General features: G+C 41.7%; 1 protein-coding gene across 1 annotated transcript in view; it reads right to left on the minus strand.

Moving 5' to 3' along the window:
* Window positions 1-299: 299 nt before the first annotated feature.
* LOC110945470 (protocadherin-15) overlaps window positions 300-17,111 on the minus strand; it is a 218,190-nt gene continuing 201,378 nt past the window's right edge. The window contains exons 34-40 of the mRNA XM_051960098.1: window positions 16,095-16,103; window positions 14,754-14,873; window positions 6,107-6,128; window positions 5,473-5,511; window positions 5,256-5,329; window positions 3,222-3,336; window positions 300-3,040 (exon numbers count right to left, since the gene is read on the minus strand). Of these exons, the coding sequence (XP_051816058.1) occupies window positions 1,172-3,040; window positions 3,222-3,336; window positions 5,256-5,329; window positions 5,473-5,511; window positions 6,107-6,128; window positions 14,754-14,873; window positions 16,095-16,103 (2,248 nt within the window). The 3' untranslated portion in view covers window positions 300-1,171. The remainder of the gene's footprint in view (window positions 3,041-3,221; window positions 3,337-5,255; window positions 5,330-5,472; window positions 5,512-6,106; window positions 6,129-14,753; window positions 14,874-16,094; window positions 16,104-17,111) is intronic.

Genomic DNA, 17,111 nt, shown 5'->3' on the forward strand with positions numbered 1-17,111 from the left:
AACCCTCAATGCTAATAACTGGAGGGGGTTCTTCATGAGTCACACCCAACTTGTTGAGTTTTTCAAAATGCTTACCAAGTCGGCACGGAGAGCCCAACTTTAGGTTGTTCAGATGGGGCGGCCGCCTCGTTCGGACGATAGTGCCATTCTGTGCGAGGTAGATGTTACCGTTGATGTTGCTGTGGCTGTTGGGGAGTCGACTCCGTTGGGTCTCCGTTGTGCTCTCCTCTCCTGTGGAGCTGGTCTCATTCTCCCGATCTACCACCAGCTTTATCCGCTTCTTTCTCCCGGGCTGTGGAGGAGAAAGTGGGGAAGTCAGGGCCAGTGTTTCAGGAGGTACAGTATAGACAAGTTTCTGTGCAATAATAAACGCAAACAACACACTGCAGATTAGTGCTATTCCCCACAATATTCTGGAGCTGGACAGTTGGGAACTAACAGCCCTGACTTTGACACAGCAGATCAGTGGTTCAAATCCTGCTTAGGGTGCAGTTATCCAGTGAGGACCCTTAGGCAAAGTCCTTCGTGCTGCCCTGCCTACCTATGTTGTATCTACTCTAAGATGTGCGTCGCATACGACAAAAGCACCTGCTAAATGTAACTGTAATTACAAATTGTTTCGCCAAAAGAAAAAAATACTGCTAACAGAACTAGTTAAGAAGAGTTACTCAACTAAAAACGCTCATACTCTGACAAATGCCAAAGAATATATTCATAAAATGAGAATAAATCCCCCTTAATGATTATCTCTGTTCTGTTTAAGAACTGAATTTATTGCAAGAAACCTTGGTTTTCTATTGAAAACTCTAATACTGTATACTCTCAGAAAGAAATTTCAACATCCCATGAAAACACTGTCAAAGAAGATAGTATTGCGACATGCAAAGTCTCACAGCAGAAACTGGAGCATAATGTTATACAAAAAGCAAAGGCACGAAAACACACACACACACAGGAGGCCTCAAAAAGAAGAATAAGTCAAAGATGTAAGAAAGAGAGTCAGATTCAGATATTTTGCAGCAGGAAACCCCCAGGGTATTTCCTTGCTCAGGGGAAATGGAATAAAAGTGGACGTCTGAAACACTCCGTAGAAGCAAGCAATATTTCTTCACACCCATGCGAGGGTAATTAATTTTATTCACTCTTACTTTGTGCTGGACAATATATCTCTCTAGAAGGCAGTTGAATTTCCTGACTCTGAATCAGCATCTGAAGTTTCTTCTGAATCCTTTGATGCACTGCCGGTTCCTGATCCAGAGCCGCTGACCGACGATTTGTCGGACGAGATGGCATCCTCGTCCACCTCAGTGATTGGGGACAGTCCTCCGTATGTCTCCACAGAGGTTTCACCCATGCTTCTGACCTCAGATTTGTAAGGAGGACTAGTGTAGGAGGTAGATGGACCAGGGTCTCCAGATGCCACACTGGATGTCTTAGATGATGTTTCATCACTGGGTTCGCTAGAAGACTCTTTGCTCTCCTCTGCAGTCTCAGATTCTTCTTCATCATCATCTTCACTCTCCTCTGTGATTGTGTCTTCACTTCCACGGCTCAGGCTGGACTTTTGGGAACGTCGGCTGCCACTGGTGGACCGTGAACCGGCTGAACTTCCTTTGCTGCCTAAAGAACTCTGGTCTGTCATCTCACTGCTGGGTGAAGTTCCCCCACTGGGCTCTGAAGCAGATGATTTTCTCTGGCTGGACCCACGGGATGACAAACCTTCACTTCCTGATGCTGATTCTGCTTCTGTCTCGCTGGCTGTCCCTGTTCCCGACTCGGCTTCACTGAGTTCTTCACTGGATTTCTCTGTGGTAACTGCTGATGATCTGGTTCTTTGGGATGATTTAACACTTGAGCCAGATAAAGATGCAGCACTGCTAGCACTACCACTACCACTCTCACTTGCACTTTCACTTCCTCCACTACCGCTGCCACCACCAGAGGCGCTGCTCCCCTTGCTGGCCTCAGTCGCTGATGATCTCATGGACGAGCGAGCAGAAGAGCCACTTTCTCTAGTGCTGCCTGAAGCCTCTTCCTCCTCAGACTCTTCATCAGAGTCTCTCTCTGTTGCTGAACTTTTGTCTGTGCTTGTTTCTTTTTCTGTTGCTGTACCCGTTCCCGATTCGGTTTCCTTCTCAGATTTAGACTCTTCCTCAGACTCTGACTCTTTCTCCGTTTCGGATTCTTTCTCTGTAGCTGATGACTTCTCAGACTCTGACTCAGATTCTTTTTCAGTCCCAGATTCTTTCTCACTGACAGATTCCTTCTCCGTTTCTTCTTCAGATTTGGACTTGCTTTCCTCATCAGAATCCCCCAGTTCTTCATCAGGCTCTTCCTCAGAGTCCACTGTGCTTTCGTTGGCATCATCCCGGTCTAAATCTACTTTCAGATAATCCCTGTCAACACTGCTTTTCTCTGAAGATTCCTCATCAGAGCCCTTCTCCTTACTGCTTCCACTTGCACCTGCCTCTGGCTCACTTTCTGTCACACTAATAGACACTTTAGACTTCCTTTCATCCTCACTGGCTGCCTGTGAGGCCTCCTCATCTCTCTCGCTGCCTGTGGCCGAACTACGGCTCACACTACTCTGAGACTTCCTTCGAATCTGCAGCTTGTTGCCCAAGTTGATTTTCTTCAAAACTTTCCCAAGCCGACTGCGAGCATCAGTCTTCCTGTCTATTGGTCCCGTGAGTGCCGGCCCGTCAGTCAAACTCTCCCGGCTGTCAGTATGGCGGACTGACATCAGTTTGGCGTAATCCTTGTCCTTCTTGCCGGCGCCAAACATCTTGAACATTTTGGCTTTCTTCCATGGAGACGGGCCAGACAGACCGGCATCAGATGGCTGTTCTCCCTTGCTGGCCACCAGGAGTTTGCTGAGTTTCATGACAGATTTCAGTCTCTTGGCCGCCTTCGAAGGCTCACCCTCCTCTGCTGGCTCAGCTTGTTCAATTTCATCCTCAGGCGGCACATCTCTAAATGCAACTCTCTTCGGTGGACCTCTCCCTCGCATGCCACCGCGGCCTCTGCCTCGGCCCCGGCCCTACAACAGTCATATTTCATATAGTAATATTTTTGTCACGATTAAGCCACAATGCCGGCATGTCACACAGCGCTGACAGTGATATTTCAATATTACACTGGGCACACAACATAAGGCAATGGTTGACATTCATGACAATATCACTGAAAGTATGAAATTCACATATAAGGAAAAGTATTACCTCAGGGCCATGTGGACTGTAGTAATACCCATCATCCTCCATGATCACCTCTCCGTATTCGTCATACATCGGAGGAATCAGCCTCCGCCGGCTGCCATATTGAGGAAAGTCATACCTTAGTAATAGATTCACACAAGATGATGATAAATAATGTGTCTAGAATTACTGCGCGCTATATTGACCTTTAGCTTACGGTTATACTAATCCCTAAAGTAATCCAGATGGCATGAAAAACAATGAATTGATGATTAAATGAATAAATAAAAAGTCATAAAAAATGCATTATTGAAAAATCAAACACCCTGAGTATTACGTTCGGCGCCCATCATTTAATATAGTGACGTTCAAGATTCAGCACGGAATAGTGACATTAATATTCTGAGGAATGTCAATATGCTTTTGAGTCAGTGGGTAAACTACAGCTCTGTTTAACCCATAAACTTGTTCACTATCAGCTGTGTTCATTTTGGTACATACAGTGCAATTTGACTCATCCTTGGAGCCTTAAAGGAGTTTATTTATTTCTATTTGTAATTTTCTCCATATTTTGAAATTCTTTTCCTGTATCTTCCTCTGTTGCATCCGGCTGATCCTATCTATTAGTGCTGTGGTTCTTTTTTCCTACATTTGGGAACATTTTTGGGTCAGATAGGCAGGAGATGCAAACATCTCTAAAACCCCATTTAAACACTTGACCTAAATCATGTTGCATAATGCTTCTCAAATATGCATTTTTTTTATTCGTCTGGCTACACGGCCTTCATCAAGGGATTATTAAATTTAAATTTTTATCTAACCACACTTCCTACCAAACACTGTAGTGGCAATACGCACAGCTGTGTTTTTCACCAACTGCCATTAAATTAAAAAGCAAGATAGGGACAGATTTAATCTTTCTGCTGTTTTGGTATTTCAGTGTTGATGACCAACTGTGTAGGACAAGATAGCGCAGATGAAAAAATGAAGGCATAAATAGAAGATTTGATGATGTAAGCCAACTTTCAGCCACCATTAGGTTGTCTGCATTAGTGAGGTAGACATAGTCTGGCTCATTTCTCACTGATGTTGAAGATATTGAGTATTATTCCTGCTTTTCAAAACTAAATTAGGGAGGCGCATGAGGGAGGAAGGCCAACGGTAATTTGCATCAGTGCCACCTTCTGAACATACGAGATCTGCTGTAAGGACCGCACAGTCCACTGATTGCTGGATTAAAAGCTTAACCGCTGGTAGAGTGCGCCACTCACAGCAAATAAAAACAGATCAAAGGCCGCAGCGATGGTACACTCACTGGCAACAGCACCGTCACAGTGAGGTGTGTGACATATCATTAAAGTATAATTACAGCTCTTTGCTTAGCAGGTCAATGTGATTCAGACACAGTAATCAGAGGAAGTAAAGGTGACTTGAAAGGTAGAGCGGTGAGTAACTGCAGAGGCAATTACAACACCTAATTTCACTACAGACAGTTTTTTAACATTTGTTAAACCTCCTTTCAGTGATTTAAGCCTGTAAGATGCAAAAAGTTCTCATGGTTTTGCTAAACTTGCAGCTTAATTTCCCAGAGTGGTGCAGGTCACCTGCAACAGAGCGGGATCGTTTAATGAATAACAATTTCTCAGCAGCTGTTGCGGCTTTGAGTTCCATGTTTTTCCTCTTTAGACCATATGTGCGTATAACAGGGACGCCAAAACGCTCTCTATCCATTAAGCTGTGGGAAATACTTTTAGGCTCTCAGGTGCCCAAGTCAAGGTAGCATAATTGATCTCATTTGAGGGGAGTAGTGAGGGTAAATGCTTGGATGGTATGTAAGACTGAAGGAGCAGCATAAGTTACGCTCATAATTTTATTCTGAACTTCTCTGGAAAAGCTCCCCGTGCCCCAAGGAGCCGCTAAGAACTGGAAGGCAAGGTTAGAATAAATGTGTCCTAATGATGTAATTTTTTCCAACTTTAAATGAAGCAATGGAGATCAATTCCATGGATTAGAGTACAACTGATGAGAGATGAGACAGTCAGTGGGCTGCATGCTCACCCTTGGTCGTAATTATAGTAGTCCTGCGTGTAGTAGTCCTGGCCTGGATCGATACCCGACTCCATGGAGAGCTCCTGCGTTTCAGAGAGGCACACACAGAAATTACTCAGCATTCCTCAGAGAAAGACAGCAGAAGAAGAGCAACAGCAGCACACAGGGCGAGTACAGCTGAATGACTACTATCCCTGTGAATTAAGAAAAGCAGGAGTGTTTCTACCTCAGGTCTCAGAAGAGATGGCCTCAGCAGTTGCTGTTGCTGCCAAAGATTAGTACAGAAGAAGCATAGGGATAATGAAAGGAAAGGATGGTCAGGAAAGACATAAGGAAGAGTTCACTCCATTTCATTTTAGATGCAAAGCCAGAAAATGAAGTGCTTCTTAATGCTCACTGCTTGGTCTATGTTATATACAATGGAGGAGAAAGGTGAAAAGACGGATAACTATTGATGGAAACAAGCAAAGAAGAAGAGGAAAGAATCTAACTAAGCAATGGAGAGGAAAGAAATTCCCCCCAAAACATCCTGCGTATAATGGATATTGACAGTTCACAGATTTTTGAAAAAAGTGACAAAGATTTTAATGTCAAATATTGTCAGAGTCACTTTGTTTCGTCCCTGATTGAACAGAGAAGAAAAACTCATTCAAGTGCTTATCTGCTACTTGGCAAGAACATTTGTAACGTCAGTGTTAGAAGTTCTATCACCAGGATCTCATCTTAATCTCATTCACTGTTTTCCATCAAGTCAATTGTAGATAAGAATAATGGAATATAAGCTGCTTCAAGTGGCATTCGGCGACAAAATGTCTCAGCATAACAATAAGATGAAAACACATTAAAACAGGAATGCTTACCTGTCTGCCATAGCCTCGCCTGCTGTGTCAAAGAAAGGAGGAAATAAGACAAATAATGAATATGGATTGACAGCAACATTTCAAGTGCTTCTTGATAAATGAAATGTTAAAACTACAGGACTAGTGCATCTACATTCTGCTGACCAGTGAGGAAAATGCAGCTTTACTTGCGGCGCATTTTCATGTGTTAAATTATAGAGCTGCAGATATTGTTCGTTTTTAAAAAGGGTGCCTAAGGCTGCAATGTTATCACGCTGGTATAGGCTGTTTTTCCTTGCCCGTTATCTCATCCAAACAGGAAGAAATAAAAGATACAATAAATGCAAATATCAAAGAAGCTGGGATGATTGGAGAGTGAAAAAATAGTCACTGTTTATACAGCCATATCGAGACAATCTACTAGGAGATATGAAAAGGACATTGTGATTAATGGCAGAATTTCTGACTCAACAGAAGTTAATAAAATTGTCTTTGGTTACCACGTCACAATATGCCGACAGACAGCTATTTTTTTCCCCCTTAGTATTCTTTCTGCTAAATTGAAGTAAGTAAATCTAAGAAATTTCACTTTATCGAACACATAAAAAACAACTCAGAACTGCTCCCGAGGACAACGGTGCATCTGCGGTGCTTTCAGTACAAGTCAATGAGAGACGGCGGGTAATGGAGCAGCTCGGCTGAAACCTCCAGGTTCACAAGCGTACAACTGTAACCTGTCTGGGCCCATAAATAATGACGACTTTCACACACTCAGATATATGGCCAAGCAATGATGTGAGATTCCTCTGGAGAGCTGTAATCTGTTATTATGGGCAAGGACCAGGGGACAGGGCAGAGCCATATGCCACACCTCCCAGGCAGAGAGGAGGATGGGAGTTGGATCTGATAGATGACCTGTTGGCTTGGCTGCTGGCTACTGCTGCTTCATGCAACATCAAGAAAAATGGCCCAGTGGACAGTAGCCATAGGAAGTTTGCACAAGAGAGGACTTTGTGGAAGATGGGTGATGAAGAAATGTTGTAGAAAAAGAGGTGAACGGGGTGAGTTAAGAATTACAGCAAGACCTGAATACTGAACAGCCTTGTGTGTCACATTCACAACCGCAAAGCAATACTGTCAACAACTAGTTTTACCTTTAGTCATTGTAGATGCCTTTATCACTGTGCTGGCACAAATAATTTTATCAGCAAGACAAAGGTTACAGTGGAATCAATTTAAAATATAATAGTAAACATTTTTGGTAAAACATTTTTGAAAGTTAGGTGAGAAGATCGATGTTACTCATTTCTGTAAAACGAGCAGCCTGTTAATTTATTATAACGCAGCACAAAGACACAGGGAGGAGAATAAGAGAGGGTTTGTCAAAAATTAAAACAAAAAAAAAAACAAAACAATTGGATGCCAAAGCACACAAATAAATGGGTCATATCTCATTGGTTTAATCCATACAAACATTTGAGTTTAAAATCAGAACCACATTGTGGTTTCATGCAGAGATGCTGGTTGGACTTTTTTTTATTTTTTTATTTTTACTGTAACACATATATTATTGAGCTATTTTTTCATTAATTTAGTCAGCCTTTATTTATACACAAGTGAGATCATTCAGGGATGTCCCTCATTTTAAATGACAGCAAAATTACAAAAGCAGTGAAGAAAACATGAGACGAAACAGAGAAAAGGAGCTACACAGTTGGACTCTCTAACCCCCCAAAACCTGCCAGCGGTTTTGAAAACTGTCTTTAAAACTACCCTCCTACACTAACAAACTAAGAGTACACTATTTGTCGAATCCAGAAACTCATAACAAAGAGAAAGAATTGCTGGATATTGAACTTTCTGATGGTCCTTGAACTATTCATCACTGATGGACCATTCTATCAGAAAACATAATAGTCTAAAAATAATGAATCAATTACTACCCAAAAGTCACTTTATTCTATATGTATCATTTAAAAGATAATTAAAAAAATGCCTTTTCTAACCAGGTTCTGTTAAAAAAAAAAAAAAAAACATTTAAAGAAACTGACATCAATGCTCCTTGGGGCAACAATGCCAAAAATTTAGAGACTTTGACTGAACTTCAGGCTGCATGTACAAAGTGCAGGAAGGAAACAAGCATGGAAAGAAAACAAACATGTAAGACATAAATGTAAGATGTAAAATATCTATAGAAAGCAGAGTTGCTATTTTTTCCCCCAGTATTTGTAACTACGAGTGGCACTTGGAAAAACATTATACATATTGATTCCAATTTCTATAAAATATGTATATAATCAAAGAAATTACATTTTCATCTACTTCTTTATGATCTGTGGCATTATTTTGCTTTTGCTACACAAATGATATATGTGACTTCTCTCTTCTTCTCGTCATGATTGTATTGTTTTCCTATAGGCATCAGACTTTACACTGCAGTGAAAAATGAACCTGCAGTGAGTGAAACTGTTGTAGGATCAGAAAATGCCTAGAAGCTGCTCGGGGTTGAGGGGACTAAATAAAACATCAAAACTTCCTATGTAAAGGCGATGATTTGCTAGATAAAGCAACTGAAATGTACATTAAACATATAGTAAAATGAGAAATCTAAAGCTTGAAAATAAGGCAAATATTCAGTACATAAAGTAAGGGATTAAAAGGTAAGATAAAATGCATATCATGCAAGTAGAAGTTGGAAGGTTTACAAACAAATTTGTAATTTTAGAGGCTTTGTTGGGTGGTTTTGCTACCTTGGGACAGAGAAAGGTTTCCCGCTGTTTGTTTGAGGTATGCTGAGCTAACAAGGTGCTAACTTCAGCTTCATATTTATAATAAAGAGCTTTGAGTGGTTTCAATCTTCTAATCTGGTAAGAAAGCTGCCTATTATCAAATGGTAAACAATCTTAATTTTAAAAAGACAAAACATCATGTAATATGTGGTGTAGGAGCAGGCAGATGTTTTCATGCAACTAATGATCTCTTAAATTGGTGTTTTCTCTGCATAGGTAATATACAAAAGAGCCTATTTCTTGTATCGAATGTGTTATTTGGGTTTGATTTTTTTTACCTATTAACCTGAGATCTACTTTGCTGTGTCAGTGTCACCTTTCTACTCCAAACCTACCTTGAATGCAATCTCTGAAATATTTCTTTGTAAAGTGCGACAGGAAAAAGCTTTCTTTTTTCATGCTGCATTGGATTGCCAGTTGGGACACAATAGAGTCTGATAAAAACCAATTGTGAAAGTGGAATATAAAAAGGATACCATCCATTAAGGCTCGCTGCACTTTAGGTTGAAAGAGCCAGCATGTGAGCTGCTAGGCTCCGTACAAAAGAGATTACCCCATGTAGTGAACATGGAATACAGAATTAGCAGGGCTTCGATCTGCCCATCAGGGGAACATGTGATGAATCAAACATTACATTGTCTGGAGGTGAGGTATGCTTAGACCGTTTGCCTTAGGGGATGGAGGGTGAAACAAACACATGAAGGGTATGTGGGGGGAAGAGAGGAGAGAAAACCTGAGCACGGAATAAAGGAAGAGAGTGGCGACAGAAGCTGCATTGCAATGAAGGTAATAGAACCTCCCGAGAACCACAGGGAAAGATTAAGAAGGCAAGGATTGGAAAGTATTAGAACTAACTACAGGGAGACAGGAAGTAAGAGAGAGAAACACAGAGGCAGGCCGAAGGTCAGAGAGATGGAAAAGGAAAGGACAGGCTAACAGTAGCTGACAGTCCCACAGGCAGTGGCCCTGGTTAACGATTGATTGGTTCTCTAATTAGCCTTTTCCAGTGTGCAGACGAACATCACAGCGACTACTTTATCACACTGAGAGGATTCTCTGCAAACATGTGAATAGACAGGTCCCAGGAGGTTGGCGCTCGTCATTCAACACGAGCTTGCCGGGAACCCAGCTGATGTATTTTTTATAGCTGATGCTTCAATCAACATCAGAGTAAAAGTGCGTACGTAGAAGCTTACGTATTGGCATTCAGGTGATATTAGGTTTAAATAAAAGGATTTCTTGTAGCCCGTCTTGCTAAAATATCCAATATTTTCTTCTATTTCATGGAATGTTTGTTTCAGTATGCAGCTCTAGATTGTGTATAAAGTCCACTGCGCCTTCGCTTGGGGAGTGCTTTTTTCCCGATGAATCCCACATCTCCATTCGTCCGTGAAAGAGTTAAAGAAAGCTATAAATAATTAAATATTTTATATGAGTTTACGTCACTGCAATAACTTTCTGAATATGGTTCCTCAACAAATATGTGCTCATCATTCACGGAAGCTGTTTTCAGGGATTTGCATACTTTTGGGAATCTGGAAAAACTTACGGCAGTTTTTTTTTCATTTGTAAAAAACAAAACAAAACAAAAAAACATTCAACATTATAATATTTTTCTTTTGCCCTCTTTGGATTCTTCATGAAGGAACTGCATCCTTAATTTTAATGGTCTTATCTTTGTAAAGACAGTAAAAGAACACATTTGAAATAAACAATATGCAGCCAGAAAACGGTTGAAGAAACACACCCCAGGGCTGTGGAATTTAAACATTCGTGTATTTAGTATATTTCAATTATAGTGGTTTTGGTTATAAAATGTTCATATTAAGATTTTGAAGTGAAAGAACATAACATTATGAACTAACCCTGAGGCAAAGTTAACACTATGATGCATCTCAGACCAGTTCTGATACTAAAAACAGAAAAAAACTGAACCAACTCACGCTGACAATGTAAGTCTCTTATTTGTTCTAATTCAAGCCCATACATATACTGTAGATTCAGTCTGGCAGACCTAAGTACATTTCTTCGCTGGTGACTCTAAAATTTGATTTCCACAGAAAGTATTAAGTAAAAAAAAAAAGAAAGCATTTTCTTTCTCCCACTGAAAAACTCTTTGACATGGCTAAAGCAAATACAAAATTCTGCCAACCGTGCAAATAAACAAATGTAGAAATGATAGAAAAACAGGCAAGGAGATGTACAGTTGGAAATAATGAGAATATGGAGATGAGAAAAGTGTCAGAACACTGTAAACTGAGAGGAAGATTGTTCACTGAGCTCGGCAGTGTTTGGGTTGCTGGAGTTCAATTGGCCTGTCTGCTGAACCTCGGCTACGATGTTCGGTTGACTCGCTCCGTTTTCAGCACAGTTCACACTTGTTGGGTTGACATGGACTGCAGAGCTGGAGTTGGTCGTTTTTGGCGTGCTCTGCTCATCGCCGAGATCTAAGCTTTGCAGTTTGTTTTCACCCTCCGATTCCTCAGTCACTTGCGGTTTCTTGCTAAACTTGGGCACCTTGCAGTTTTTGTCTACTTGGCTGTACATGTTGGCAACGGACCTTTCTATGTCGGCGAGATTCTGGATGTTTTTCAGGATCCCTTTGAGCTCCTTTTTCCCAACGTCAGTTTGCGATGGGGTGAGAGGAGGGGGCTGTTTGCGTTCAGAGACGGGGCGGAGCGAGGACACGGGCGGCAAAGAGGTCGGAACAAACTGGACGACTGGGCGCGACTGTTCGCTAGCAGGTGAGGGAGGAGGGGGAAGAGGTGGCGGAGGCGGAGGAGCAACCCTATTATTGACAGGAGGAGGAGAGGAGTGAGGGGTAAACTGAAATTTATGACAGTAGGAGGGCAGAGGTGGTGAAGGAGGAGGACTGGAGGGAGGAGACGTGGGTGGGGAAGGTGGATGTGGCTTCTGCGGAGGAGGCGGCGGTGGGTTTTCCGGTGGGTCCGGTATGATCTCCACGGTGATCTGACAAGGTTGCACTGTCATGTAGCTGGAAATGCTGGAGCTGAACTTCCTGAGAACAGGCGGAGTCGGTCTCTGGCTTGCCAGGGGCCATGGTTCATCTCCCTGAGTAATGATAATGCTGGGGGGCACATCTCTGCCCACAGACATGCTGCTGTAGGGGTAATCCATGATGGAAAAGAGGGTTTCTGAGTCCAGCTCCAGCACGGCATCACTGTCTCGATCCCTGACAAGGATGGCTGACAGGGAGCCTTGGGAGCCTCTACTTTGCTTGAGGGTTTGTTCCTGGAGGGCCTGTTGCTCAAACTGCCTCGCCTGTTCGCGGACTGACAACTTTGTCTCCGTGCTGCCACTCAGGAGCAGCATGTCCGAGCTCTCCTGTCTTTGTCTGACCCTCATGGCCGCTTGGAGCATGTGATTCTCCCACTCGGCCGGATCCATGAGAGCTTGTCTCCTTGACACCTCGTAGTCGCCATGAATGCGAGCGGGCATTGACCAGATGCACCCTGACCCTGCTGAGTGGGCAGGAGAACAGAAGAACTGCTTTTCAGGCAGACTCTCTATCCCTGCTAAGATGTCAGGACTGCCGAGGGGACTGTTATCATCATAGACAGGGTTGTGGGTGGTGAGTGGGTTGCGGTCAGAGAAGAAGGTCACGTTGCTCTCTGACTTGGGCAAGTTGACATGCAACGATCCGTTGCTGCGGGCTGCAATGGCGCGACTGGCAAAGGTGCTAAGAATCCTCTGGTGGTCGGCCTCCTCAATGACAGACTTTTTAGCCCTGTCCCAGTGAAAGGTGGAGGTGAAGAAGAAGAAAAAAAAAGACTTGAAACAGGTGAAGATAGATGCTTTAAGGGTGAGCGAAGCAAAGAAAAAAGGTGAGGCAAAAGCAACAGTGGATAGTACGTTAAATGATTTTGATCCCTAGTGTTGTGACTCCACTTTTTGCAGGTAAAACCATATATGAGCCCTAATGTATGATTTCAACTGCTAATTAAGAGATGTATATGTAATTGGAAGGATGTCAAAAGAAAACAGAGCGTTTAAAAACTTTTCTTAACTTCAGTTGAAAAATTACAATGTGATGCAATTAAATATTGATATATTATATTTACTACACCCACAGACATGCTGGGCTTTGCTCCAAAACAGAATACAAATAGCCAGCATCAAGCCATGTTGGGTGCATTAGTACAATCGGTCACAACACCGAGAGATCTGAAGAGGTGTGAAAATACGGGCAACCGAACACAAAAGCAGGCGATAGTCTAATGGGAAGGCAGAGAGGAGACAGCTACAGTGATATCTTCTGAAGTGCACTACCTCTAAACAAAGAGAGCTTCCCCTTTCCTGACTATATGGAAGTAAAGCATCAAGATTGGAAAAAAAAAACAAATCTTTTCTCCTCTTTCCAAACTGCTCCCTCTTCAAGGTCAATTAGCAAAACTAGCTTTGCAAGTTAAAAATCTACTGAGGCACAAGGCTTTCGATGATAAAAGAAAAAAAAATCTAGCATTTAATTTCACTACACCCTAAAATTACATCTATATGTAGCCTGCACAAATGTTCAGAAAAAGCTATATTCAAGAAGGGAGCAAGGATGTTGCTCTTGTGCTATATTTATACATGATACTGCTCATGTTCATACACCTCAAATGTTAGGATTACTTACTGCAGTCTGAATCCAGAGAGACAAGGGAATAGAAATGATGGAGAGGACAGAAACAAAGACAGATGGTAAGAAGACTACCGGAGAAATGTCAGGTGTTAATGAAAATGAAGACATGGATGAAGCGTAGGCACATGGGTAGAGCAAGTTTCTGCATTCTGAGCACAAGTGCTGTACTGATTAATTTGCTGAGAGCATCTGACAGTACACTGTTGGCATGAGCACAAAGCAGGCGCACATGAAAGAAGCCTTTCTGCAAAGTACTTTTTTTTTCTCATGGAGTTTTACAGTTTGTTAATACGATTGTTTACAGAACCATCTTTCCTTTTTTCATGGTGCTGCCTGTTAAATGAAACCCCGAGTACAGAATGCTCGGCTTCAACGCATTTCCCATGAGAGCTTTTCTCCTGCTACCGAACCAAAAGCTGCTGCTCGTTGTTGACTGTTGGTCAACATCTGTTGCAAACATTGCAAAAGCTCTTTTACAGCTTGTCATTAAATTTCCATTTTCTTTTTTTTTTTAATGACAATTGTGACGTGAGTAGCGGTATTACGTTAACATGCTGCAAATCAAAATTACTAAACCCAGCGGGGCAGCAATTTCAATTCAATATCATTTAATCCCCAAGCATTAACATTTTATTACACGTTCAGGGCAGAATTTAATATGAAAGGTGAAATTCAATTGTGCTGATGGCAAAAACACTTACAGGCAAGCTGAGGAAGCATTCAGTGAACTGCAGGTATTAATCAAATAAAGGTTTTAAATTAATTTATGGTGATTGTTAAGCACAGACCATATTCTGCATTTGTTTCTATTTTCAGCAAACCATATTTTATGATCTTAAACACACTCTTACCTTGTGAGAGGGCCTTGCAAAAATGCATACACAGTCAAATTAGAAACACATACATGAGCCAAAGTAGAAGGAGCAGCTGTGCTGCAGCCTACAGTGTTGTTTGCAGACAGAAGAAGATGAAGAGCAGAGACATCCATTGTTGCAGCTACCAATATGTTTGAAGCAGGAGGAATAGGTCAACATCCAGAGCTGCCAGTGATCATTTTAGAATAGAGGATGGTATGATTTTGAACCTAAAACTGTTTGCGTAACAAGCAAAAAAACTGCCAGCGACAGAGTTTGTATCTAAAACACGCAGAGTCAGAAACAGTACCTGCTGATCACGGGAACGGGTAGAATGTGTGGGATGGAAGACACAAACTAAATGGACATGGTTGACTCACATGCTGCTGTCACCCAGCTCTTCATAGAGGTTAGCAGTGGGAGCACCCGCCGGAGCGGCTTTCCCTCCAGGTGGTAAAGCCATCTGAATCCGGGCAGTTTTGGCACACTCTGCCTGCCGCCTGTGCAAAGTTTTACCATTTACAGTCACCATTATGTGTGGTTTTAGTCCGCATGCAAACAGACACCAATGGAAAAACTCAGACAAACATATGAAGAAACATCAACCCAAAATACCAGCTTATTTCTTTCACATTTACTGTAGTTAAGAATAAACCAGACGCATCATTTATGCATGAAGTCTCCAGCATGAATTAACCATGTGTTTTCACAAGTCATTTGTGCAAAAAAGGGGTACATGCTGCAACTTGCAGTAAAATTAAACTACTGTTATATTCAAGAATGTCTTAAGAGATGTTGGATGTAGGAAAAGAGCAATTTAGTATCGTGAGATGAGGCGTAGTTCACATCTACTTCTATATTATGTCAGTGCAAAGCTGCATTAAGCTTCATTCACTGGAAAGAGATTCCAAAACATCATTTCAACTGCTGTAAAACTCACTTTGTGAACTATTGTAAGTATTCTTATTTCGTATTGCTTGCCAACAACTATCAATAATGTGATTTTCAAACTATTGTCATCTTAGATGCGTGGCGACAATGGTACGAAGACCAAAATTTGAAATTATTTGCTCCCGTAAGCTTGTTCAGAGTTCTCTTCACAACATATTTGTTTACTCTGAAAGCTGCACGCAAGTTGCTAGTTTTGATTTTTTTTATGGATTTGGCAGAAAAAACAACCCTTTCACCTATAACGGAGCCATTTGTTTCACTATCATTACCAAAAATATTGCTTAAGGAGGTTTCAAATTGCAAGGGAGCAAGGAAGTTGTGGCAATATAGCCCTGTAACAAGTTTTTTAACTGCATGTTTTTGGAGTTGGGGTTGCGTATTTTGAGCTAAGAAGACTAACATTAATGCTCATGTAGTTTATGCACTGGGACACCAGAAAACTGACGTGACACATCAAGTTTCAAGTGTAACTATGAGTCCTCTTGACTTTGGGTTGATCTTTCCTTTTGAATTGCATCAGATCTTCCACATTACGATAAACCAAATTGCACATTCATTCCGTAAACTACAAGATGAATCAGTGCTGCTGCATGCCATTATGCTGGAGACATTTCAAAAAGGGTGACATGAGCTGGCGTGCATTTCGTTCGTCACACATTCACAGCACTCTGCTCATCTTTAAATAACCAATAAAAGATGAAGCCGCACTTTTCATGCGCACATCAAGCAGTGAAAGAGCAATCACTCGCAAAACATGAAGTATTACTTACTCTTTGAACCTGATGATAAGTTTTGATGCAGAGAAAGGAGAAGGGAGGGAGAGAGAGAGACGGGGGACAAAACAAAAGAGGTATAAATACATCATTTGGCATGACTGTAACCTCTATACAGTTTTGATGCTAAGGGGTATTTAATCGTAGTTTTTTTTTTTTTTTTTAAACAGAGACATGTTACATTAAATATTGAGTTATTTTAAGTTACGCTATCCTTTCTTATGTAACAGTATCACAGTATACACCATATATATGTATAACACACTATATCTTTCTAGCTAATCATTAAACATGTATGCTCTTTTGGATTTCTATGAAGATGCCCTCAAACCTCCGGCAGTGAGTGCAGGGCTGCATGCAAAAATAGCAACCGCTTTTTTCTACAGCGAATCCTGTCAGCTCCGAATCACCATCACTTATTCACAACCAAATTCCACGATTCCGCATGGATGAGCAAATTGAGCTTATAAACATTATACACATTACCAAATGCAGGCAGCAGTGAATTATGTCGACAAGTAGAATTGGGAAAATTAGCTCCTCAATCATTCAACTCCACCAGAGTAATGTCACCACCAACAAAGCACCATCTGCTGTGACAGTTTGCGTGTTAGGTCTAATGTCACCATCAACAGTTTTCTGCTGCGAATTTGGTCTGCACATTTGGATAAGGACAACCACTCAACCCATCTGCTGTGAATAAACATTTTCCCAAACACAACCCCTTTTTGGCAAACTTGTCGCATACCAATAACTACAGGGGAGAAGAACTTGGCTTCTGGGAAAGAGTTCACTTCCCTCACCTTTCTCTGAATGACGCCCTAAACAACAAGCGTCATATTTTTCGGTGAGCGTCAACGAGAGAGCCAGAAAACCACAAAGAGCTCTGTTTATTGTGCGTGTGTCGGGCAGAGATGATTAAGCAGTGTGAAGACGCACTGTGACGGTCACAATTGGCTGTAGATGTTTGTCACAAATGAGTGCTAATTAATCTGCTTTCACAGAGCATGAGCA

Source organism: Acanthochromis polyacanthus, chromosome 15 (genome assembly GCF_021347895.1).
Source record: "Acanthochromis polyacanthus isolate Apoly-LR-REF ecotype Palm Island chromosome 15, KAUST_Apoly_ChrSc, whole genome shotgun sequence".
Lineage (NCBI taxonomy): Eukaryota > Metazoa > Chordata > Actinopteri > Pomacentridae > Acanthochromis > Acanthochromis polyacanthus.